The following is a 27,291-nucleotide window of genomic DNA, read 5'->3' as shown; positions in this document are numbered from 1 at the left end:
AATCATCAGATAAATGTCTTGTTTCTCCTATATATATATATACAACTATTATCCGCGCTTTAAATGTTTTAAGTTTTCAAGCTTAAACATAAGCAAGAAAACAAATTGCCTTACAACATTAATATTTCTGTACGAGTTATCATACTAGCTGACTTAATCTTTCTTTGTCTATTTTAGTTTCAAGATATTGTATAATTGAATTTTACACGGTCATTGATAAATGCTTCTTCTGATTGGTTTCTGTCCCCATTGGCCCGTGAGAGAGGTGACTTTACTTTTTGTGTTATTACGTGTTTTATAATTAGTTAAAGAAAATTTCCAGTCCGATTTCATGCAATTCAACGTTCAAGTTCCCGTTGAAATTTGTGTTAGTCGGACACTTTGGTCAATAAAAGCGAGTTATATTTTCTAAGCCCACTTTTGATTATTTCCTTGCCCGGGTAGGAAAGGAGAAAGGAGTTTTAGGCGATATGTTAATATATGTTGCACCTACATTTACACTACCGTGGTAAATATGTGTCCCCTCCTCAGACATATAATTTGTATGTTCATTAATAAATGACTCAATATGTAAATTTTGCTCGCTGAAGATGCGCGTTTTTTTTCTGTTACTTACATGTCCCATTCATCAGAAATCTATCAGCATACAATGTCGGCGATGACGTAACTTCTTGCTGACGATCTCGGATTCTAAGTTATTCTCAGCGGTTACGAGTCGCAGGGAGATGAAGGCTCTTATAGTTCTGCTTCAAACTGGTGTGTTATTTCTCAATGTTACTCCAATCCCTAATTCAGTCTAATTACTGTAGGGATGGTGTCTTATCCATCATATCCATTAAAATATACGTACAAATACCCATAAAAATACGCATTGTTTAGTAATATAATAGACAAGATATAACCCCTACCATAATGAGACTGAGTTAGGAGTTGGAATAATGTTGAAAAATAATACACATGTTTCGAAAGGGAATTTGAGAACCTTCATATCCCAGCGACTACCAGCTGCAGAATTGGACTACTGAGATCTTCAACGAGAAGTTGCTTTAACCAATCAATTGTATGTTGACATATTTAGGATGATTGAACCACATAAGTAACAAAAAAAAAATTGCATAAATATTGCAATTAAACGTTGCACATTTTAGTCATTTGTTAATGAACTAGAAAGATAAGTCCGAGCGTAACATAAAACAAGCAGCAAAATACCCAAAACAAAACAGGCAAAACAAACCTTGAGAAACTCAAACACCTTTAGCCAATCCTAGCTAATCATAGACACCTTAATGGAGAATACAAAAACTACTGCATCTGTATGTTTGCTAGTCATTCCTCGGTCAACATCTCACGGATCGAGATAAATCTGTAGAGGCAGTCCCAATGAGTTTGTAGTATAGTTATGGATATTACTTAGCTCAATCATAGGCAGCGCGCTAGCGCTGCCTTAGTAAAGAACGATGTGGGCACAATGTGTTTTTTTTTTCTCCATACCCGGGCACTTCGTATCGAAGGAGTTGACGTAGAAAGTTCGAAAAGACTCATTCGATTGGAAATTGGAGTGGCTAGTGCCACTCCAATTTCGATTGGAAGTTATGCCCTGGGGGCATATAAGGTTTTTTATAGAAGGCGTTGTCGTAGAAACTTCAAAAAGGCTCATTCGACTGAAAATTCAAAGGGAAAGTGCCCTTTTTAATAGTCGAAAGTGATTGGAGGGCAACTAGCCCCCTCCCCATGCCCATTAATTCACTAAATACATCCAATTAAGATTTTTAGATAACCATTTTGTTCAGTGTAGCTGATTTCCAGAAAGAAAATATCGTTTTGTGGAGGATGCTCCCCCACAACCCTCGGGGCAAGGGTTTTAAGTTATGCCCTGGGGCAAGAAGGCGTTGTCGTAGAAACTTCAAAAAAGACTCATTCGATTGGAATTTCTAAGGACTAGTGCATTTTTTAATAGTCGAAAGTGATTAGAGGGCAACTAGCCCCCCCCCACGCCCATCATTCCCTCAAACAAATTCAATCAAAATTTTGAGATAGCCATTTTGTTCAGCGTAGTTGATTTCCAAATTAAAATATCATTTTGAGGAGGACACTCCCCCACAACCTCGGGGCAAGGGTTTTAAGTTATGCCCTGGGGGCATATAAGGTTTTTATAGACGGCGTTGTCATAGAAACTTCAAAAAAGAATCATTCGACTGGAAATTCAAAGAGCTAGTGCCCGTTTTAATAGTCGAAAGTGATTGGAGGGCAACTAGCCCTCCCCCCCCGCGCCCATCAGTCCCCCAGACACATCCAATCAAAACTTTGAGATAGCCATTTTGTCCAACGTATTTGATTTCCAGATAGAAAATATGTTTTTGAGGAGGACACTTCCCTACAACCATCGGGGCAAGGGTTTTACATTATGCCCTGGGGGTATATAAGGTTTTTATAGAAGGCGTTGTCGTAGAAACTTCAAGAAAGGTTCATTTGATTTGAAATTCAAAGAGCTAGTACCCTTTTCTAATAGTCAAAAGTGATTGGATGGCAACTAGCCCCCCCCCCGTGCCCATCATTCCCCCAAACACATCCAATCAAAATTTTGAGATAGCCATTTCGTTCAGCGTACTTGATTTCCAGATTTAAAATATGTTATCGAGGAGGGCACTCCCCCACAACCCTCGGGGCAAGGGTATTCAGTTATACCCTGGGGGCATATAAGGTTTTTACAGAAGGCGTTGTCGTAGAAACTTCATAACAGGATCATTCTACTGGAAATTCAAAGCACTTGTACCCTTTTTAATAGTCGAAAGTGATTGGAGGGCAACTAGCCCCCCCCCCCACGCCCATCAGTTCTCCAAACACATCTCATCAACTCTTTGTAATGGCCATATTTTTTAGCGTAGTTATTTACCAAACGTAAAATTTGTTTTTGTACAGTCCACCTCCCAGCACCCCTCGGGACCAGGAGTTTGAGTAATCAATTGGGGGTATATGAGGTTTTTATAGAAGGCGTTGTCGTAGAAACTTCAAAACAGGCTCATTCGATTGGAAATTCAAAGCGCTAGTATCCTTTTTAATAGTCGAAAGTGATTGGAGGGCAACTAGCCCCTCCCCTACGCCCATCATTCCCCCTAACACATCCAATCAAAAGTTTGAGATAGCCATTTCGTTCAGCGTAGTTCATTTCCAGATAGAAAATATGTTTTTGAGGAGGACACTCCCCCACAACCCTCAGGGCAGAGTTTTGAGTTATGCCCTGGGGGCATATGAGGTTTTTATAGAAGGCGTTGTCGTAGAAACTTCAAAACAGGCTCATTCGATCGGAAATTCAAAGGGCTAGTACCCTTTTTGATCTTCGAAAGTGATTTGAGTGCAACTAGCCCCCCCCCCCGCGCCCATCATTCCCCAAAACACATCCAATCAAAATTTTGAGATAGCCATTTTGTTCAGCGTAGTTGATTTCCACATGGAGAATATGTTTTTGAGGAGGACACTCCCCCAAAACCCTCGGGGCAAGGGTTTTAAGTTATGCCCTGGGGGCATATAAGGTTTTTATAGAAGGCGCTGTCGTAGAAACTTCAAAACAGGTTCATTCGATTGGAAATTCAAAGGGATAGTACCCTTTTTAATAGTAAAAAGTCATTGAAGGGCAACAAGCCCCCCCCCCCCCCCCCCCAAAATCCCCCAAAACCAATCATAAAAAACTTTGATATAGCCAATTTGTTCAGCTTAGTTGATTTCCAGATAGAAAATATTTTTTTGAGGAGGACACTCCCCACAACCCTCAGGGCAAGGGTTTTGTGTTATGCCCTGGGGGCATATGAGGTTTTATAGAAGGCGTTGTCGTAGAAACTTCAAAACAGGCTCATTCGATTGGAAATTCAAAGCGCTAGTATCCTTTTTAATAGTCGAAAGTGATTGGAGGGCAACTAGCCCCCCCCCCGCGCCCATTATTCCCCCAAACACATCCAATAAAAATTTTGAGATAGCCATTTTGTTCAGCGTGGCTGATTTCCAGATAGAAAATATGTTTTTGAGGAGGACACTTCCCTACAACCCTCGGGGCAAGGGTTTTACATTATGCCCTGGGGGTATATAAGGTTTTTATAGAAGGCGTTGTTGTAGAAACTTCAAGAAAGGTTCATTCGATTTGAAATTCAAAGGGCTAGTACCCTTTTCTAATAGTCAAAAGTGATTGGAGGGCAACTAGCCCCCCCCCCGTGCCCATCATTCCCCCAAACCCATCCAATCAAAATTTTGAGATAGCCATTTCGTTCAGCGTACTTGATTTCCAGATAGAAAATATGTTTTCGAGGAGGACACTCCCCCACAACCCTCGGGGCAAGGGTTTTAAGTTATACCCTGGGGGTATATAAGGTTTTTATTCCAGGTATTGTCGTAGACACTTCAAAACAGGCTCATTCAATTGGAAACTCGAAGGACTAGTACCCTTTTTAATAGTCGAAAGTGATTGGAGGGCAACTAGCCCATCATTCCCCCAAACACATCCAATCAAAATTTTGAAATAGCCATTTAGATCAGCGTAGTTGATTTCCAGATAGAAAATAGGTTTTTAAGGATGACAATCCCCCACACCCCGCTGGGCAGAGTTTTGTGTTATGCCCTGGGGGCATATGACGTTTTTATAGAAGGCGTTGTCGTAGAAACTTCAAAACAGGCTCATTCGATTGGACATTCACAGCGCTAGTTTCCTTATTAATAGTCGACAGTGATTGAAGGGCAACGAGCCCACGCCCTCACGTCCATCAGTCCCCCAAAGACAAGCAATCAAAATTTTTAGATAGCCATTTTGTTCAGCGTAGTTGATTTCCAGATAGAAAATTTGTTTTTGAGGTGGACACTCCCCCAAAACCCTCAGGGCAAGGATTTTAAGTTATGCCCTGGGGGCAGATAAGGTTTTTTTATAGAAGGTGTTGTCGTAGAAACTTCAAAACAGGCTCATTCGTTTGTAAATTCGAAGGTCTAGTACCAGTATTATTATTTGAATGTGTTTGTCTGCCAACACGACCCCCCCCCCCGCCTCATTTCCCCAAAAACCTCCCATCAAAATTTTGAGCTAGCTATTTTGCTCAGCATAGTTGATTTCCACATATAAAATATGCTTTTGAGAAGGACACTCCCCCACAACCCTCAGGGCAGAGTTTTGTGTTATGCCCTGGGGGCATATGAGGTTTTTATAGAAGGCGTTGTCGTAGAAACTTCAAAACAGGCTCATTCGATCGGAAATTCAAAGGGCTAGTACCCTTTTTGATATTCGAAAGTGATTTGAGTGCAACTAGCCCCCCCCCCCCCCCCCGCGCCCATCACTCCCCAAAACACATCCAATCAAAATTTTGAGATAGCCATTTTGTTCAGCGTAGTTGATTTCCACATAGAAAATATGTTTTTGAGGAGGACACTCCCCCAAAACCATCAGGGCAAAGGTTTTAAGTTATACCCTGGGGGCATATAAGGTTTTTATAGAAGGCGCTGTCGTAGAAACTTCAAAACAGGCTCATTTAATTGGAAATTCAAAGGGCTAGTACCATTTTTAATAGTTGAAAGCGATTGAAGGGTAACTAGCTCCCCCCCCCCACGCCCATCATTCCCCCAAACACATCCAATCAAAATTTTTAGATAGCCATTTCGTTCAGCGTAGTTGATTTCCAGATAGAAAATATGTTTTTGAGGAGGACACTCCCCCACAACCCTCAGGGCACGGGTTCTGTGTTATGCCCTGGGGGCATATGAGGTTTTATAGAAGGCCTTGTCGTAGAAACTTCAAAACAGGCTCATTCGATTGGAAATGCAAAGAGCTAGTATCCGTTTTAATAGTTAAATGGAATTGGTGGGTAACTAGCCCCCCCCCCCCCCCGCGCCCATTAGTCTCCCCCCTCCCTTCACACCACACTTTGAGAGCATGCATTTGTCCATCGTACTTGATGTACTGTTATAAAACATGTTTGTGATGAGGACAGTACCAGACAACCAAAAGGGCCCGGGTGGTACGTTATACAATGGGGATATAGGTGGATGTTATAGAAGGCGTTGTCGTAAAAACTTAAATACAGGATCATTTAATTTGAAGTTCAAAGGGCTAGTACCCTTTTCTAATAGTCGAAAGTGACTGGAGGGCAACTCGCCCCCCCCCCGTGCCCATCATTCCCCCAAACACATCCAATCAAAATTTTTAGATAGCCATTTTGTTCAGCGTTGTTGATTTCCAGATAGAAAATATGTTTTAGAGGAGGACACTCCCCCACAACCCTCAGGGCAAGGGTTTTAAGTTATACCCTGGGGGCATGTAAGGTTTTTATGGAAGGCGTTGTCGTAGAAACTTCAAAACGGGCTCATTCGATTGGAAATTCAAAGGGTTAGTTCCTTTTTTAATAGTTAAAAGTGATTGGAGGGCAACTAGCCCCCCCCCCACGCCCATCTTTCCCCCCAACAGATCCAATAAAAACTTTTAGATAGCCATTTTGTTAAGCGTAGTTGATTTCCAGATAGAAAATATGTTTTTAAGGAGGAAACTCCCCCAAAACCCTCAGGGCAGAGTTTTGTGTTATGCCCTGGGGGCATATGACGTTTTTATAGAAGGCGTTGTCGTAGAAACTTCAAAACTGGCTCATTCGATTGGACATTCAAAGCGCTAGTATCCTTTTTAATAGTCGACCGTGATTGGAGGGCAACTAGTCCCCTCCCCCACGCCCATCATTCTCCCCAACACCGCCAATAAAAATTTTTAGATGGTCATTTTGTTCAGCGTAGTTGATTTCCACATAGTAAATTTGTTTTTGAGGTGGACACTCCCCCACAACCCTCAGGCTCATTCGATTGGAAATTCAAAGCGCTAGTTTCCTTTTTAATAGTCGAAAGTGATTGGAGGGCAACTAGCCCCCCCCCCCCACACCCACCATTCCCCCAAACACATCCAATAAAAATTTTGAGATAGCCAGTTTGTTCTGGGTAGTTGATTTCCAGATAGAAAACATATTTTTAAGGAGGAAACTCACCCACAACCCTCAGGGCAAGGATTATAAGTTATGCCCTGGGGGCATATATGGTTTTTATTGAAATCTTTGTCGTAGAAACTTGAAAATGGCTCATTCGATTTAAAATTCAAAGGACTAGTACCCTTTTTAATAGTCCAAAGTGATTTGAGGGCAACTAACCCCCCTCTTCTCACCCACTATTCCTCCACACAAACCTAATCAAAATTTCTAGATAGCCATGTTGGCCAACGTTGTCGAAAGTTTCTAGAATTAGGTCGGTAAGAAGTGCAACCCCTCCCCCCACAGCCCACAGGATCAGGGTTTCAAGATTCACAATGGGGGCAAGAACAGTTTATATTGAAAGCGCTGTCGTAGAAACTTCAAAACAGGCTCATTCGATTGGAAATTCAAAGGGCTAGTAGCCTTTTTAATAGTCGAAAGTTATTGGAGGGTAACGAGCCCCCCCCCACGCCCATTATTCCCCCAAACCCATCCAATCAAAATTTTTAGATAGCCATTTTGTTTAGCGCAGTTGATTTCCAGATAGAAAATATGTTTTGAGGAGGACACTCCCCCACAACCCTCAGGGCAAGGGCTTTAAGTTAAGGCCTGGGAACATATAAGGTTTTTATACAAGGCGTTGTCGTAGAAACTTCCAAACAGGCTCGTTCGATTGGAGATTCAAAGGGCTACTGCTCTTTTTGATAGTCAAAAGTGATCGAATGGCACCTAGCCCCCCCCCCACGCCCATCAGTCTCCCAAACACATTCAATAAAAATTTTTAGATAGCCATTTCGTTCAGCGTAGTTTGTTTCCAGATAGAAAATATGTTTTTGAGGAAGACACTCCCCCGAAACCCTCAGGGCAAGGGTTTTGTGTTATGCCCTGGGGGCATGTGAGGTTTTTATAGAAGGCGTTGTCGTAGAAACTTCAAAACAGGCTCATTCGATTGGAAATTCAAAGCGCTAGTATCCTTTTTAATAGTCGAAAGTGATTGGAGGGCAACTAGCCCCCCCCCCCGCGCCCATCATTCCCCTAAACACATCCAATCAAAATTTTGAGGTAGCCATTTTGTCCAGCGTAGTTGATTTCCAGATAGAAAATATGTTTTTGAGGAGGACACTTCCCTACAACCCTCGGGGCAAGAGTTTTACATTATGCCCTGGGGGTATATAAGGTTTTTATAGAAGGCGTTGTCGTAGAAACTTCAAGAAATGTTCATTCGATTTGAAGTTCAAAGGGCTAGTACCCTTTTCTAATAGTCAAAAGTGATTGGAGGGCAACTAGCCCCCCCCCCCGTGCCCATCATTCCCCCAAACACATACAATCAAAATTTTGAGATAGCCATTTCGTTCAGCGTACTTGATTTCCAGATAGAAAATATGTTTTCGAGGAGGACACTCCCCCACAATCCTCAGGGCAAGGGTTTTAAGTTATACCCTGGGGGCATGTAAGGTTTTTTATAGAAGGCGTTGTCGTAGAAATGTCAAAAATAGCTCATTAGATTGAGAATTCAAAGGGCTAGTACCCTTTGTAATAGTTAAAAGTGATTGGAGGGCACCTATCCCGCTTCCCACACCAATCATTCCCCAAACACATCCAATCACAATTATTAGATGGCCATTTTGTTCAGCGTATTTGATTTACAGATAGTAAATATGTTTTCGTGCAGGACAATCCCCCACAACCCTAAGGGCAGAGTTTTGTGTTATGCCCTGGGGGCATATGAGGTTTTTATAGAAGGCGTTGTCGTAGAAACTTCAAAACAGGCTCATTCGATTGGAATCCACAGCGCTGGTATCCTTTTTAATAGTCGAAAGTGATTGGAGGGCAACTAGCCCCCTCCCCCACGCCCATCATTCCCCCAAACACATCCAATCAAAATTTTTAGATAGCCATTTCGTTCAGCGTAGTTGATTTCCAGATAGAAAATATGTTTTTGAGGACGACACTCCCCCGAAACCCTCAGGGCAAGGGTTTTGTGTTATGCCCTGGGGGCATGTGAGGTTTTTTATAGAAGGCGTTGTCGTAGAAACTTCAAAACAGGCTCATTCGATTGGAAATTCAAAGCGCTAGTATCCTTTTTAATAGTCGAAAGTGATTGGTGGGCAACTAGCCCCCCCCCCCCCCGCGCCCATCATTCCCCTAAACATATCCAATCAAAATTTTGAGGTGGAAAAATTTTGAAGTTTGTTTTTGAGGTGGACACTCCCCCACAACCCTCAGGGCAAGGGTTTTAAGTTATGCCCTGGGGGCAGATAAAGTTTTTATAGAAGGCGTTGTCGTAAAAACTTCAAAACAGGTTCATTCGATTGGAAATTCAAAGGGCTAGTACCCTTTTTATTAGTCGAAAGTGCTTTGAGTGTAACTAGCCCCCCCCCTCACGCCATTCATTCCCCCAAACACACCCAATCAAAATTTTGAGATAGCCATCTTGTTCAGCGTAGTGTATTTCCAGATAGAAAATATATTTTTGAGAAGGATACTCCCCCACATCCCTCAGGGCAAGGGTTTTAAGTTATGCCCTGGGGGTATATAAGGTTTTTAAAGAAGACGTTGTCGTAGAAACTCCAATAAAAGCTCATTGGACTGAAACTTCAAAGCGCTAGTGTACTTTTTAATAGTGGAAAGTGATTGGAGGGCAACTAGCCCACATTCCCCCAAACACATCCAATAAAAATTTAGAGATAGCTATTTTGTTCAGGTTAGTTGATTTCCATATAGAAAACATATTTTTAAGGAGGACACTCACCCACAACCCTCAGGGCAAAGATTATAAGTTATGCCATGGGGGCATATAAGGTTTTTATTGAAATCTTTGTCGTAAAAACTTGAAAAGGGCTCATTCGATTTGAAATTCAAAGGACTAGTACCCTTTTTAATAGTCAAAAGTGATTTGAGGGCAACTAACCCCCCTCTTCTCACCCACCTTTTCCCAAAACACACCCAATCAAAATTTTTAGATAGCCATTTTATTCAACATAGTGAAAAGTTTTGTAAATTAGGTCTTTAAAGATGACATCCTTTTCACCCTACAGCCCTCAGGCCAAGGGCATTAAGCTATACCCTTGGAAAACATCAAGTTTTTATTTAAAGCGTGGTCTTCGAGACTTCAAAAGGGCTCATTCAATTGGAAATTGAAAGGGCTAGTGCCTTTTTTAATGTTTGAAAGTGATTGGATAGCGACTAACTCCCCTCTCACGCCCACCATTTTCCGAAACACATCCAATCAAAATTTTGAGATATCCATTTTGTTCAACGTAGTTGAAAGTTCTGGAAATTAGGTCTTTTAGGACGATAAACAACTCAGAGCCCTCAGTGCAAGGGTTGTAAGTTATGCCCTGGGGGCATATAAGGTTTATATAGAAAGTTGTTGTATATGATTTATAGAATAGATTTTAGTCTTCCTCAAATCCAGTTTTTATATGTTTAAAAACTAAATGTTGACTTAAGATTAAATTAAAATGCACTGTGATAATGCTAATTCCCAATAAGGCATCTCAGCAGTAACCCAAGAACGACTGAGGGTATTATGTTCAAACGTTCGGGGCTACTTCTGCCCTTAAAATTTAACCAAATCCAAATACCGAAAGTGTATCAATTCTATCAAAGAAAGTGAACAGATTTTCTTGCGAATGATATCAAGTTTTCCATTTCCGGTCAACTAGAGGAGTTATGAAACTAAATTAAACACTACTATATGTGTCCAGATTTTTAAAAGGGTGTATGCAGTTAAAAATTGCTGAAAATTTTTCTCCGGCATACAAGTAGCAGGCCAAAATATCAAGTCTTAAAAAACAGAAAGGCTTTGAGTATTATTTTCATTTTCCTCGAAAAGATTATGACAATATAAAACTAATAGAGATTAATTAAAAAAACTTTTTCTACAAACTCAGCCTTTCAGAGAAAAGTAAAGAACTCAGTCAAACAAAAAATGAGGAAAACTAAAATCAAATAATCTACCAAGCGTGAAACTACCACAAATCAGCATTGATAAATAAATGAAACCCAAAACGAACAGAAATTACAATAATTAACCGAGTCAAACTCAAAACGAGCAGAAATAAACATAAGTTGGGCGCAAAACCCCTATGCCTTCCCAAGGACAAAACAAAATTTGCGCTTTACTGAAAAAATACAGATGAGAGTGCATTGTCAGTTTAATATACATATACTGATATTTAGTAATCAAAATGTTAATATTATTTGATGTATTAAAGTTATATAAGTAAAAACATTTATATTTTTTCAGTTTTTAACTCTATCTGACAACATTACGGTAAAGTAGTAAAGGTAAAGCATGTACAGAATTTATAGAATTAAGGTAGATCTTAACCTTTCCAGTTTCTAGTCATTCAAATTCTAGGACTATTACATGGGGGAAAGTTAAAACGAATATTAATTTACAGGTACTTTAAATGTAATTATATGACAAGTCTTATTCTTGAACCAATTCGAAGAACCCCAAAAATGGTTGATACTGAAATAGAGCTATGTGCCCATTTTTTACAAATTAAATTTTTGTTCTTCAAAACAAGCCATTCGCCAAAAAATTCTTCTTTAATGAAGATCATACAAGAATGTATTTCCTACAGGGAGGAACCTGGACTTTTGGGTTTTAACCCACCTTCAAATTTTCACACCCTTTTTAGACTGTGATTTCTTGCAAACTATAACAACTGCTCTAAATTAAGAGCTATTCAAGTCAGTTACATAAAACACAAATAATATAAAAAATTTTGACAAAACCCAAAATTTGTCAAAAATTCGAAATTTGTGACAAATCACATAATCTTATTTTCACATATCACATTTCAATTTCTAACTAAAAAAACACCAATCAACTGTAATTATGTGCACAGGCTCTTGTGTTGGACTTTAAAATTATTTTCAAGTGAAAAAAGAATTTTTTATCAAGAGAACTAATTCTGTATTTTTTTAAGTAGATGAATAGTGTCTCAATCGCACATATCCAGAACAAAAGAATCTGTACTACTGCAGTAAACATTGTAGGGTAGCAAATCACTTTTCAGATTATTAGAGTTGACTTTTAAAAATCTTTGAGCACATTTCCTTATGCATGGAGGTTCTCGTAAAAACCGTTTTGGCAATAGAAAGAATAAAAATTTAGTTAAGACAAGCCAAATGAAAATAAACAGGTCAAAACTGAAAAAAAAAACTCAGAAATTACAATAAAACAAGATATAAAACCTAAAAATAAAAATAAATTACAATGAGCTCAAATTTGCAACAAACAGACACTAGGCCTACCCAAAAGAAGGTTTGTATCGTCAGACCAGAATAATATTCATGGAGCCATGAAATTTACCTGTTTTTTAATTTGGAAAAGGAAGGTCTCCCTGGAACTTCAACAAATTTGGCTTCTTTCATCAGAGTCTGCAATAAGTCTGTATTTGTATTAACGGGTGGCAAATACAAATATAGCTCCAATACCTCTCCTTGAATCCAAAACTGCAGTAGATGCCGTTCAGGTACAAAATCTACGAACGATAATGAAAAAGACAGTTCAAAAAGGTCCCCACATACACCAACATACATATTTTCTTGAGCCTGAGAAGCACAATCAATCCAGTTGTATTGGTTTGCTGGTATGACGATCTCAAATTCGTTGAACTTGACTGAAAAATTCCATGTATATGGTATGAATTGTAGAATGTCTGGCATACTTTTAGACGACCAGTCGGCTATCAAATCTGAAAGATAAACGATGACAGTGATTTTGAGTGAAAAATTCTTTGATTGAATTCTATATAATCCGTACAAATTGACACAAAGAGATATAAGACAGCTCATGACATCTAAGCAAGATTGTTTTTCGTCAACAATGAGTGACATCTGCTTAAAGTTAAAACTGTAATGGAGATTAGAGGAAAACACTAAAAGCAATTTAGAAGCTCTCCTCTATGCCAACAGGCAGTATGTCCAGGTCAGTAAACTATGCGTAAATTGAGCGCTGGGGGTTATTGGAAAATGGTTCCATCTTGGAATATCAAGACAATTTGGGTTAATCCCAAGTTTTATTTCACAGTAGAGGTAAATGAAAGGGTAGCCAATCGCTATCTAGCCACATTTCAGTTAATATTTAAGAAGGAAGTACGTGATCTAGGTGAACAAGACTTTCAGGATTTTTAAGAGTTGATTGCGTTTTGGAATTCGGAAACCTCCTGAAATTATTCCATAGAACCTACTTAGAAAAGATGAAAAACTGCAACCAAAAAGTGCAACTCTTTGGTGGTATACTTATCCCAAGTCGGAAAGGTGTTTAATTTGTATTATTGTGCTGCGGAAGCTACAGTTTTTTAAAGGGTATAAATTGTAGGATGTGTAGCGGGAAATTAGACGACCAGCCGGCTATTAGACTGTAAACGACATTGCGAAAGATATTTAGATCAAAAGTTTTCTGCCTTTTTAGATCCACATCAGATTTCAGGCCTGGCATAACCAGATTTGGGACGAGATTAAGCAACGTGGCCACATTTCAGTTAAGGAAATACATACTGGGATACGAGCAAGATCGCTTCTCCTCAATATTTAGCTATATTTCAAGGCTAATCTGTAACGAACGACGATTGAATCTCCATGTTTAATTCTACTCCTATGATTGTTCCAAAGGACTAAATAAATAAAACAATTGCGAACTAAAGTGCACCTCTTTGGTATTTCGACCAACCCCTCACTTCAGCAAAAATCTTCTTCCTTTGGTTAAAATAGTACTATTTCATGCAAAAATATGCTAAAACCTGTCGTGAAAGCCCCTCAAAATGTATGCGTTATAATAACATTCATTATTTCCACATGACCTAATAAGTAAAAACAAGAGGTAGCGACCTGTCATCCTCGTACGAGTAAAGGCATTACACTGAGGAGCTCTTCTTGACAATGTCGTCAAATAGGCACTTCTGTATAGTTTTCTCTGTCACTTTATTCAGATCTCCATGTATTGATACGACAACGTTTAAAATACCCCTAAACATGGATGACATTTGAATATAACGTCAGATGCTTCCCATTTTATAACCCGTTTCTAAAACTTTGGCTGTTCCCCTCTAAGGCTGGCTAGCGAAGGAGAGGAACAAAAGACTTTATACTAGGAAGAGGGGTCAAAACATCCGAATAGTATATTTTTGGGCTACTATTTTTCCTTTTTTTTCAGAGGGGAGGGTCTCCTTTAGACAAATCTCAGACGAAACGTTTCAATACTTTAGCTTTTCAGAAGCGTGACAAACAGTAAAACTTTAGGGTAAGTATTGGAGAGTCGAATGGGGAGGTAGTAGAGGCCAAATGAGAGTTACATCATGTTCACGTTGTCTATGAACATGTGGTAACAGGTCACTCGCATTACTGGCATAGAGAAGCTTTGGACAGAATTTGTAATAATTACTTTCTTCAAATTCATAATAACCAAAAAATTATGAGTAATAAGAGCACAAGTAAATAATAAAAAATGTAAAATAAATGCTCATATTAACTAATATAAAAATGTACAATAAGCAACTAATTGACGAATTAATAAATTAGTATTATTAGTATTTGTTAATCCAGAAAGACACTGCATACTCAAACATTTGAACCACCAAGCAAATTGAATTGCCTATGAATCACCAATTGAGTGAATCACTTAATATTTGTTCGCCATTGGCCCACCAAGCTATATCCACAGTAAATATTTAGTTGTGTTTTTCTGTATGTGACCATTATTTGTCTTCTTTGCTTCCGTCACGAAAAAAATCTTCTTTTTTTCATAAAGTGTTGAAAAATTTTTTCACAAGAATAGGACGACCATGCCAATAAAGTAAAAATAAAATAAACGTTTTTGAAACTTAGCTCAAAACAAAAAAAGGTTTTACAAATAAGAAACATTTTCCTAAATTGAAATTTTGCGATCTGATAAAACAGCAAAAAAATTTCAAGTCGCTCTATAAAAGCATGACAACACCAACCAACATCTTATCCTTCTTCTTGTTCTTCTAGACTGAAAATTAAAAAATATTATAGCTACAAAAAAAAAAATCTAAATTTAGGTCAAGTTTACAGAAGAGAAAGAAATGAAACGTTAGAATAAATACATTTTTGAATCTCAATTTAGTTATATTACTTTAAAAGAACATTTTTCGTGTTGCTATTTTTTTTTTAATCCGATTTCAATCAAAACTGTAGAAAATTAGTCCCTAAATAGACCTTTTTAATATTACAGTGAAAAAAAAACTGACCAAAATAAATTTAGTGTTCAATATACCGCAAATGGCAGGGGGCACCAACCCCATCTTACTTACAGTGATTTCTGTTCGTTTTGAGCGTAACTTGATTGTTCAATTTAATTTCTGTTCATTTTAGTTTCATTAATACATTCAATATAAGTTCCACTATTTTATGTTAGACATGATTATTCATTTTATTCCTGTTCCTTTTCAGCGTAGCTTGACTGTTCATTTCAATGCCTGCTTATTTTAGTTTAAAATATTCATTGGTAATAATTTCTTGTATTTTTAAGTTTAACTTCATAGCTCATTTAATTTCTCTTCGTTTTAGGTTTTATTTATTAATGCATTGCAATTTTTTTTTTCGTTCGAACTTTCATTTCTTATATGACTTTATTTCTGCTCGTCTTAGATTTTGATGTCATTCTCTCCATTTCCTTTGAAACTTTATTTCGAATAACATTTCTTTTTTAATAAAACATCAAAATATCTAACTTCATTTTTATTCCAAATACCTACAAATCATCAAGTTTAAAATTAACAATAAAAAGTTATTACCATGAAAAACAAACAATTTTAGAAAAAAAAGGGAAGGGGCACTTAATGGTGGTGGGTCAAACATGTCTTTTGATCAAGGTTGCGTGTTTGAATCTAAAGCAGCAAAAGGATGCGTATAGAAAGCAAAAATTTGCACAATTTGAACGCTCTGTAAGCGCAGCAACCACAAGATACTGAATCTAACGCGTTACAGTGGAATAAAATATAGTTATTTTATGCATTTCCCCCTAAATAACGGGGCTATTTAACAAGATTTTTCGTTTGTTGTGATATTTATTCAAATTCCATTTGTAAAAAAAAAAGTACCAGTTAGTAGGCTTCATTGACAGAGTCATTCAAACGCTGAACATTTCATTGGAAAGAAGAAACATTTCAAAGACGATTTTTCAACGTTTACAAAATTTCGTTTCCAGGGATAACTTTAGCGAAGACCCCATCGAGTACATTCAGATAATCAATATATTCTTTATTATTATTATTACTGAAAATGAATTGAGATATTTATTATGGATGAAAATTGAGAACCTCTACTACCTGTCCCACCTAATCGTACCGTTGGCTAACAGTGAAAATTTACAAAACTAACAAAAATACACTAACAAATATAAATTTCATTTTAGGCCAAATTACCAATTATCTCAGTTCCAATTTTCTTTTCTAAGTACTTTTTCTAGCTAAGAACGAGACAAGAATTTTTATAGACCATGAATTTTATTGTATTTCCTTTATTTTTTTAATATATTTTTTTTATTATTATTATTTTACGTATTCGTTCTTCTCTCTTTGCATGTTTGTACTTATATATGTGTGTTTTTGAGAATTATGAGTCTTTCTGGAGACCGGAGGATTTTTTTCGGTGACTAAGATCTAAATAACGATATTTCTATGCTATCAGGGTTTGTAAGTTTTACCTTGGAAGAATTCCTTGTGGTCATAAATAATATAGGTAGACATTCGAGAGCCTCCAATTGTGAAATTCCAACACTGATAATCATTCCAAAGTAGTGGATAGTGCATACTAACTGATATTTCTAGTCGCTCACACTCAGCCAAATTCCGGAACTATAAAAGAAAAAAGTAACGTTGGAAGGAAACTATGGGCCTGTTCCAACTTTCTACGATTTTCATGATAAGTTACTATAATTGCTGTGACCTGTAAAATTTGTATGCCCTTAGCCCCTCCTGCATTACTTTTTAACTTATTTGTTTTTCCTTTCAAACTACTTACCAGAGTCAACTAAAGCTTGCCGTTGTTGCAGAGTATAGTAAGGGATAGTAAATATTGGTTTATACACAAAAATTGAATAAAACTGCAAGCTAGCTTTCAATTTGTAAATATTGAAGAATCTATTTTGGTTTGTAGTCAGGTGGGTTGAATTATAATCTGTCCAGTTAAAACTACTATAGGCGTTCCATCTGCGCAGTAATTTGTGACGTCATTTTCCATGGTAACCAAAACTTTCAAGACACTACAATACCAAAATGTACATTTAACATTTCTATTGCAGTTGGCTAAATTTCTAGTCCTAAATTAGACATTTTTCATTTATCTTATGAATTAAATTATATAATAGGCTGTCTATCAAAAATAATTTAATTAAGGAGAGGACTGATTATCAATTATCGCTGATAATTTTTAAAGGGTCTATAAAATAAGTAAAAGATAGTTTGTCAAGTGTTTAGACAGAAGCGCTTGTTTCCCACAATAACATACATATTTACAAGCGAGGTATATCTGAAGGTATGAAAAATATAAACTGGAGTTACAAATTTTCAATACTTAAAGCTATAGAATTTTAGTGCTATCTGTATTCTGGCTATCAAGATATCTATCAGGAATTTATATGAGACACAGGTACACAGTTGTTCGGAATATAACCACCTGACTAGGGGTTTAGGAGGCCAAGACGCATCACCTGAAAATTACAATGTTGCTAGAATTATGAGAATTCTTGACATTAATACTGAGTAAGCATGTTTCCTTGGCTCAGGCTTGTCCTCAATGTAAATTGAATCAACCGAATTAGCCTGGGTATTTATAGAAGTCAGAAATATTACCTTAGAACACCAAATAAAGGTAATATGATCCTTTGACATAGCATATGTATACTAATTACTTATTGTTGATAAAAACCATCCATTAGAAACCCTTATACACTCTGACTCCTTGTTTAGTGTGAAACCATACTTTCAAACATAGATTTCACAGTCCTTGACAAAAAATATAAATCGTTTCACCAAGAACTCCCCACCAGTTATACCTACAACACCCCTCCCCCCCTACTCTAGGAATATGATGTTTTACCGACAAACTTGTAGAAGCCTCGACAAGAAATAGCTGACCATCCACTTTGATAGTGTATCCCTCTTCCTTGACGATCCAGGGGATACTAATCTCCATGTAAGAACCCTGATTGGCGATGATGTGTAAAGCTTTTGTCTCCTGCAAAATTCAAAGCACAAAGAGTGTATTAAAAACAGCAAAAAGAAACAAAAAAAATACCTCAAAATAATTGACAATACACCAAATAGCCAAAAACCCAAATGCTCTTTTGAATTTTTTGGAAAGAATTTTGAATTTCTGTCCAGTTTTTCGAGCAGAAATTTTTCCCTAAAACCCTGTTCTTTACAAACATTGCGTTATTTCTCCGCTATATATAACCCTGAAAAACAATTTAATACTTAAAATAATAATTTTAAAGACATAAATTTTTAAGACAATACGCACAAACGCTATAATCTTAGGAATATGTCTGCTTTAGTCTTATCAAAAGATAATAATTGGGTTCCCCCCGAGCTCTTGGACGTCAGGTTAATTCATTCATTTAGCACTGAAAAACAAGAATTGAAGAGAAAATTCCATTTTGAATTCAAATTTCAACCTATTTTGAACTAAAACTTCATTTGAATCAAAATTCTATTTGGAACCACAACAATGACTAATTTGGCATCAAATCAAGTTAATAGACCCTTAAACAGGGGTATCTACACAGGATACGAAAAGAGAGATGCCTTCATTTTCCATTGTTTGACCCAAATAGAGAATAATATATGTTTTCTAACAACTTATAAAACGGCGTCAGCAATGGAAGATAGTTGACAAAATGCTATAAGATCATTTCAGCGAAATTTTAATTAACTCGCTTTTGTAGGTAATCAAGGACAACAACTACTACTACTACTACTGCTAACAACTCACCACGACACAAAGCCGCCTGAGGCCAACACAGTTACGCACTTTCTTTTTCCATCCCGATCTATTCAAAGCCTCCTTCTTTACACCCATCCAGGAAGTCCCAATTTTCATGAGATCTTTTCTTTCGACATACTCCCACGCAAACCAAGCCTCGGACAGTTGGCCAAAAATGACACTACTGTAAACACTGAATTTGCTACTTACGACTTTTAGGCACGGCGTCCCTTGCTTATATGAGCGGTTTAGTTACCGAGTCGCTTAGGCCCTCAAGTAACTAAAAAAAAACCAAATAATTTGCATTGTTGGTGTTAATTATAATACACTGACAGCGTAACAGCAGAAATATTCAAGAATTATTTCTTCTTTCTTATGGGTTTGAATATCATCAATGTTCAGATGCTTTCAAATACTACTACTCATTACGACCCCAACACATCGCATTACTACCATTTCATTATTAGTAATAACAACTCATTACAGCCCCAACCACCTGAAACCAACAAAGCTTTGTACACACTCTGCGTACAACAAAGCTTTTCCATCACACTCAATTTCAGTACTTTCCCTTTTAACCCCTCTCACAAAGCTTCTGCTTGCTTCAAATATTACTTTTCCTTAAAGGGAACCTTTTAACAGCAACTAAAGAAAGAGCTTCCTCCATTTTAATTTGGTTTTTAAGGTTTGTACTTTTAGCGGCTTTTTTTTATTACTATTCTTATTTATGTACTGAGGCCAGTTAAGAAGAGGTCTCAGTCGAAATATCTGCATTTTTACCTCTTTTTCTTTATTCTTCAAGGTTTTCCTGTTCTGTCATACTTAGCGAGTGTGATCTCAAAATCATTTACAATAATCAAGTATTTAAATAATATTCAATTTTGTTTCGTCACTATTTCACGAAACAAACTCCACATTTTTAAAGATATTTCAGGATATTTTCAGGAATTCAAGAAAAAAATTAAGTCTAAATAAACAGTTTGACGCTAATATTTTCAATATTATAAAGCGGAATAATCAGTTTGGATTCTGAACCGTGAAAAAAAAACGAAGTTTCAGACAAACTTGACAGGAAAATACCTCACCCTTTGCTTGGAAAATAAGATATCAAATGTAGCTTGGTTCAACATGCTTAGGCGGATATCAAACGAATGTAATCTTCGACGCTCTCCTGGTACAGCAGGACGTGTCAGCTATAAAGAAATAGAAGAATATCATCAAAAAAAATATATATATTTAAGAAAAAAATATACATCATTATTTTTAATTGTATAATTTTGTAGTAATAAATTAATGTCTATGTATGTATGCATTAGATTAAAGACGCTTCTTGTCTACTGATATCATTGTGTCGGCCCTGCAGTATGCTGCTGTAAATGAGTTCAAACTCTGGGTCCCCTATGGAATGAAACTTTCAAGGTTTGTAAAGAGGATTGAAGGACAACCAGCCTTCTCCCTACCTGCATTTTTAGGCCCCCCCCCTCTGCTCAACACTGATCGAAGTTTTGAAACTGTCATTTTCTTCAAACAATCAAAAGGTCCAATAGCTGTGCTTCCAGGGATTGCATATCCCCTAGAGGCCCAGAGCGAGGGTTGTAAAAAATTGAATTTTATCCATTTCTACATGCAGGATTTATCATTATAAAAAGGGAAACGTTTGATTCTGGGTGAATCCAAAATGCTAAGGGTATTAAGGTAAAACTTTTAAAGAATGTTGAGGGGTATGTTAAACTTAATGAAAAGGCACTATATGCTTCCAGTTTATCAAAAACGAAGATGTGCAATATCTTATGAACGCCGTACTGAATTAAACCTTTCAGGACATATTGAAGGGATATCCAAAAGTCATTGAAGGGCTGCCAGCCCCCTCCCAGGCCCTTTTTAGCTACTCTCACTCCAAAAGCATTCGATCAAAATTTTGAAACAGCCATCTTGTTCAAAATAATCTAAACATCAAATAACTAGGCCTATTGGGATGATAATACTCCCTACAGTTTTTGAGATGGCTGTCAAACGCAATCAAAACACACTGTGTGCATGCTGGACGTCGAAAGAGCGTATCAGCAATATCTATGGAACGGCTGAGGGTATCAAATTGAAACTGTCAGGATATGTTGAGGGGGAATGTTGAATGTTGAATAGTCAAAAGGTCTAGTAGCTATGCCTCCAGAGATGCTACCCCCCCCCTCACACAGCCATCAGAGCAAGGATTGTGTAACAAGTATCTTTTGACAAGAGATGATGCAATACACATATCTTTTGAAAAGCTGCTTTTCTGGGGTATGATGTAATATTTGAGTGATTCAGCCGCCTGACTTCTCATGGTTCGTTCATTACTAGAGTCCAACTAAGAAAAGTCGAATGTTTTTTCCTGTTACTTAATAAGGAATGATGAAGAATAATGGGGATGATGGTGAGAGGCAACGCTCTACAGTCGCCTTGCACCTGCGTAGTAAAAAGCCATGCACCTTCAACGCATTATTTGCTACTTCCTTTTATTTTTCACCCGTCCAATTCACAAGGAACAGAAGGTCACAGAAACTAAGAGAGGGCTCATCCAACTGGAAATTGAAAGTTCTAGTGCCTTTTTTCAAGAATTAGGTGACTTGATTATTATGGTAATTAGACCAATAATGAAAATTATGATTATACTCAAATATTTCTCCTTTTCTATTCAATATTTTGGTAAAGAATTTTCAAATAGATAAACTAAAATTGCACTGCAAACACAAAAATAACAATATAAAACAGTAATGATATATATAACAAAAATAACGTAATGATACTAACAACAATTAGTGTCTAATTAATAATATGAATTGAAATTTTACAAAGAAACCCCCAGAGAAAGAAAAATTCACGGTATATTTCATCGACTTTAAATTATCGATTAATTCTTGTATTTTAGTTTGTCTTATCGAGAGATAATTGATCGTCAGTTAAATCTTACATAAATCTTTCTGTTGGTCAAATTCTTACCTTTAATTTTTCTTTCTCTGTGGGTTTCTGTGTAAAATTTCAGTTCGTATTATTAACTACGAATTTTTTTTATTTACGAAATAAAATTTTTATTTACGAAATTTAATTACGAAATAAATTATTAATTTACGAAAAAAAAAATTTAATTTTTTCTTTCTCTGGGGGTTTCTGTGTAAAATTTCAATTCGTATTATTAATTACGCAATAATTGTTGTTAGTATCATTACGTTATTAGTGTTTATATAAACCATTTTATAAACTCGAAAGCCTTTCAAAAAAGGATTTATTTTTCCATTTCTCTTTACAAAATGTGTAAAGTATTCAATTAGTCTCCCTTGCGTTTTAGCTTTTATATTGTCTGATGCTTTTGTAAACAGAATTTTTTTTTTTTTAGAAAAAAAACCTTTTGAGGGACGAAGTCGTAAGTATGTATATACAGTTTGTCGTTCCTTTTGATTTTTATCCAAAGAATAAAGGATGGTTTTTCAGTTTATATTATCGAGAAATAATTGATCGTCACGCCACAAACATGAAATTTTTACTTAAATTTTATGTTAATAAGGCATATGACCTTCGTTGTTACTGATAATGTGTCACTAAGAATTCATGCTAAAACCATTAACCGATTATCGAGAAAGCACTTTTCATGGCTCCATTCCTAAGAAAAATTACTCATCAATCATGGACCTGTTTAGATACTTAAGCCTGTGACGTAACTCTTTCAACACATTAACAAGGTCAAGAAGCTTACATATGTGATGAAAAAGAAATTAGAAACTATATACCTGAAGAGATTGGTAGCTCTGAGGGTAGAATATCTTATACAGTTGATCCTTCTGTCTGTCAACCCAGGGACCGTAACGAAAGTTTGTGTCTTTCCCACACTGAAATAAAAAAAAAATGTTTATCCAGTATCTGAGATGAATGTTAACACATTCAATGCAGCTTCATTAAGAACTGGCGAATAACATAAGTATTTAATACAAAAAAAAAAAAAAAAAATAAGACAGAAGAAATCAAACAAGGTCCCTAAGTAGTTATTATATAAATGTAATATATAATAGACAGCCTTCAAAGCCTTTTTGCAATCAATTTCATTATTTCTAATCATGACTGCAGCAGTAGCCGAAACCGTGTAAACAGCAAACCACGGGCCGCATTAATGTGAAAAACTACTGAGGTAGTCAGAAACTTCTCTGTTCACTACCAGAGTTTTCCTACTTGCCAGAGAGCAAAAATTATCAAACGGACGAAATGAATAACCATCCACACGCACTTGAGCCTGTCATTCATCTTTATTTCCAGAAATTCTCTGAACAAGGAGCTCCTTTAGTTCGAAACTCATATCATGTATCCTTGGACGTTGCTGACATTACCGATGAAGGATGATTTTTCAGAACTAATGCCACCACTATGTGGTAGCAGAAGGATTAGTGCTCCGAAGATCCCAAGAAATACAGAAATTCAATTATAATATATTCTTAAGACCCTCGGCCTTGCTGATTAGAAAATTTTACTGTAGATAATGATGGAGAAAATCATTCCTGAATATCTTATCATCATCGTAAAAAAATCTAGCTGAACAAATTGTAAATCAGGGTTGCCACCCTGACCTGGAAGAATTTACTAAATCGGAGAGGAAAAATTTACTATATAGCATCTGTTTTTACTAAACGCTAAAAAAAAATCAATACGATTTTCAGAATCTTTTTTCCTTTTTTCTTCTTTTTTTTTCTCTTTTCCTCTTTTCTTTCGTTTTCATAGTATGATTGAAAATTCTGGAAACCTACAAGTTCAAAAATCCTTTTTTTGGATATATATATATATATATATATATATATATATATATATATATATATATATATATATATATATATATATATATATATATATTGTTACATTTCTATTTACTTTTAATTTCTCTAAGCAGGCTCCTTTTTCCTCAATAAAAATTTTCAAACTGAGGAGATTCACCTAATGACCTTGGGTGGTTGGCTTTCGTTTTGATTCCAATAGATTCCCAATCATCACAAATCCAAGTGTCAATATAGCTTCATTTTTAGTTGGTAAGATTTGATACACAGAAAGCTGATTTTGTCAACCTTTAGACGCCGGAAGTGAAGTGTCTGTTTATGAAAATAGGTGACTGCTTGTCTGTCTCTGAGATAGACAAGCAAAATTGTAACACAGACAAGCAAAAATTGTAAATTGTCATATGTTTACGATAATTTTTTTCCCTGAATTCATGAAAAATAAAAAAAAAAGTTTTATTTACTATAAGTCATGACTTTTTACTAGTTTTTACTAGATTTCGGGAAATTTACTACATCCTCTAAATTTACTAGATTTTTTTTTACTAGATCTAGTAAAATCCTACTGACAGTGGCAACCCTGTTGTAAATGCATAAAAATAATTATTCCTCTTATTTGCCGGTTTTCTATGGTGTCCCACAAGGATCAGTGATCGGTCTTTTATGCTTCCTCTTCATGATCAATGGAATCGCTATCGAGCTTGACGAAAAAAAAAAGGCATACGGAAGATCTTTTCCTAGCTGAAATAGTATCTGGATTGGGTAGAAGCAAAACTTTCAATTCCACTGAACAAGTTACCTCTGAAGTAGCGAAACTGAACACGGTGGTAAATAGAAATAAATAATCATTTCTTACGGAAAGTCAACCTGAATTCTAACCCCCAATAGACCCAAACCTCATCAGGAACAGGACTATCCTATTAGGGATAGTGATATCTTCTGACCTTAGTTAGTATGAAAATACCAGACTGATTGTAAAAAAGGCAAACGGTGCTGTCCAAATGCTTCAAACCCTAAAGAAATTCTGGTTGCCAAAGGATAAACTATAATTAATTTTCTGAATGTTCTGTTGGGCATTTTTCTATAACAAAAGAAGAAAGTGAAGAAACTAAACGGGTTCGGAATAGATCGCTACAAATCATCTAAAGAAATTTCCGGCTGCCTTACTCTTTTTATCTATGAACCTTTTATCTTGACCCTTTTTATATCCGTAGCGAGAAACTGTAAATTAAATTTGGCTCAACCCTTCTCCTCCACCCCATCTACAAAAGCTTCTTCGCGCCTCCCTTTATCCCTCTTAGATCCCAGCTCTCCAGAAAAGGGGGTGTGAAAGTTCCAACATTGACACCGGTTTACTCCAGGTCATAGTGCTATTCACGAAGCCTTGTGTCCAGATTTGTCCCTGTTTTTACTAAATCGTAGCTTTTGATAATTTTTCGCCTGTTGACCAATTTCAATTATTTTCGTATAGTTTTGATAATACCAATTCAAGTCTTGATAATACCTCCGACTTGGATGCTAATACTCATGTGGAGATAAAGCAAACAAAAAAACATAATTATGGGGGAATCCAGAACTTATGGGACCTAACACTTAGCCCTCCATGGCCCGACCCCCAGCCCACCCAGCCCCCTCTAAAAAAATTATTAACGATAACTTATTCTAAAACGTATGGGAACTGACGCCTGACCCTACATAGACTAAAGACTACATCCCTGTTTTTAATAAATCGTAGCTTTTGATAATTTTTCGCCTGTTGACTAATTTCAATTATTTTCGTATAGTTTTGATAGTACCAATTATTTTCAATTATTCAATTATTTTTGTTTCTTTTATAGTTTGGCTAGACTTATAGTTGTGACCTTTTTATATTATTTTACTTATAGTTTTTTTTTACTTATAGATACCATGCTTGGGCCATGCCTATGAAAGATTGTATAGTTTTTAAATAAATGAATTGATTTGAATTTGATGAAGAGTAGGCCACCTCTCAGCCACGCCACCCCATCTTGAAAAACAGCTCTTAACTAGGAGAATAAAGTTTTGTAGTACGATCTGAATGCCGCAGAGTGTTCCGTCTTTATCCATAAATGGTCAGCTGATAATGACATGAAAGTTAGAGAAAGTGAATCCGCCAAAGACTTATCATTAATTTCTGTCGCGAAGAAGAGGGTCAATCTGAAAAAAAAGGCAAGAAAAATTGCAGGAGTGAATGTTGGCTCAGACTTCGATGAGAAGAGTTTCAGTTGCCACAACTAAGAAGATAAAGCTAGGGGAAAAGAGAAAAGTAGAAAAACTTCTTAATAAAAAACGTATGCTTAGACAGTCTGTCTGAAGACTTTAAGTCTTAATAATACCTCCGACTTGGATGCTAATGCTCATGTGGAGATAAAACAAACAAAAAAAAAAACACAATTATGGGGGAATTTGCAGAGTTCAAAGGGGTAAGAAGAAGTGTCAGCTTATTACATGGCCCGAGCATAAAAATATCTAAAGATGGAAATGAATATGCTGACGTGGACATCAAGCTCGAAGTTATGTTCCCTATAATTGTTCCACCAGGAAGCAGAGAGTTTATTACAACCGAAGAGAAAAGTTTTGTGTTCTTTAGCCAACTTAAGCTTGTTTTGCCAATGCTATTGGAGGTGGGCAGATGATCGAGAAGATCCAATCAATTAGGGTTTGATGTTTATCTGTCGAGTTTCAGGGTCCCTGAATATGTTTTGGCATGGATAATTTAACATATTAGTTAAATGTTCAGTGGTGTATATACTTATTTCTCTTACCTAATGTTTTTCTAATACATTTTGCAATTAAACTAGTTTTTTTACTCGGCAGGATCAGAAAAACCAGATGTTCTGATTCCGAAGAAGCCTTCATTGGAAAAATTGACAATGTATGCCCAAGACTGGGAGGCATTGACCAATCAACTCATTTTAAAAAAATAGAAAGTTATGACCAGGGAACCTAGATGTTTTTTTTCTCGGCTATCTCACAAGCTCTGCCGAGTTTATGTCACAAAATACGTCAAATTGCAGTCACCATACCAATTAATAAATCACTTAAAATTTAAAATGTATTTCTAGATCCTGAGTTTGTTTACTTATATCTGTATTTGCGTATACTAGCATTATTAAAGAAATATAAATGCGATATTAAAAGAAGGAGAAAACAGTCCACCCCAGGACAATGAAATAAACCAAATTTATTAAATATATCATTAAATCTTGTAAGCTCCAATATCAAACAAAAATTGTTAGCTCTAAATTGTTGGACAGCAATACCTTTATATCCAAACCACAAATAGGAGGCCTGAGCTCTTCAGTTTCCCCATTGGCAAGCTCAACTAGCTGTGGGCTCTCTTCAACTAGCCCAGCTTCGTCTAGACGGAAATAGAGCTGCACACTATTTGACGAGAAAATCACAAAACCTTCTCCCATGAATCTTGGCGGCTCTTCCAAAATCCCTTGGTAAGTTTCGTTTCTTGCAAGTAATATCTAGAATAAAAGTACAGCACATTAATGTGTCTTGATTTCATTGGGCTAGATCGTCCGACATAA

General features: G+C 36.5%; 1 protein-coding gene across 1 annotated transcript in view; it reads right to left on the bottom strand.

The window, feature by feature from the left end:
• tweek (transmembrane protein KIAA1109 homolog tweek) overlaps positions 1-27,291 on the bottom strand; it is a 371,152-nt gene that overhangs the window by 267,656 nt on the left and 76,205 nt on the right. The window contains exons 5-10 of the mRNA XM_089106227.1: positions 27,016-27,228; positions 22,706-22,804; positions 20,027-20,134; positions 18,057-18,194; positions 16,663-16,813; positions 12,304-12,688 (exon numbers count right to left, since the gene is read on the bottom strand). Of these exons, the coding sequence (XP_088962353.1) occupies positions 12,304-12,688; positions 16,663-16,813; positions 18,057-18,194; positions 20,027-20,134; positions 22,706-22,804; positions 27,016-27,228 (1,094 nt within the window). The remainder of the gene's footprint in view (positions 1-12,303; positions 12,689-16,662; positions 16,814-18,056; positions 18,195-20,026; positions 20,135-22,705; positions 22,805-27,015; positions 27,229-27,291) is intronic.

The sequence above is a fragment of the Artemia sp. Qi Xiang Cuo genome, chromosome 20 (genome assembly GCF_049724085.1).
Source record: "Artemia sp. Qi Xiang Cuo chromosome 20, ASM4972408v1, whole genome shotgun sequence".
NCBI lineage: Eukaryota > Metazoa > Arthropoda > Branchiopoda > Anostraca > Artemiidae > Artemia > Artemia sp. Qi Xiang Cuo.
This window is presented reverse-complemented; position numbering and strand designations above follow the sequence as displayed.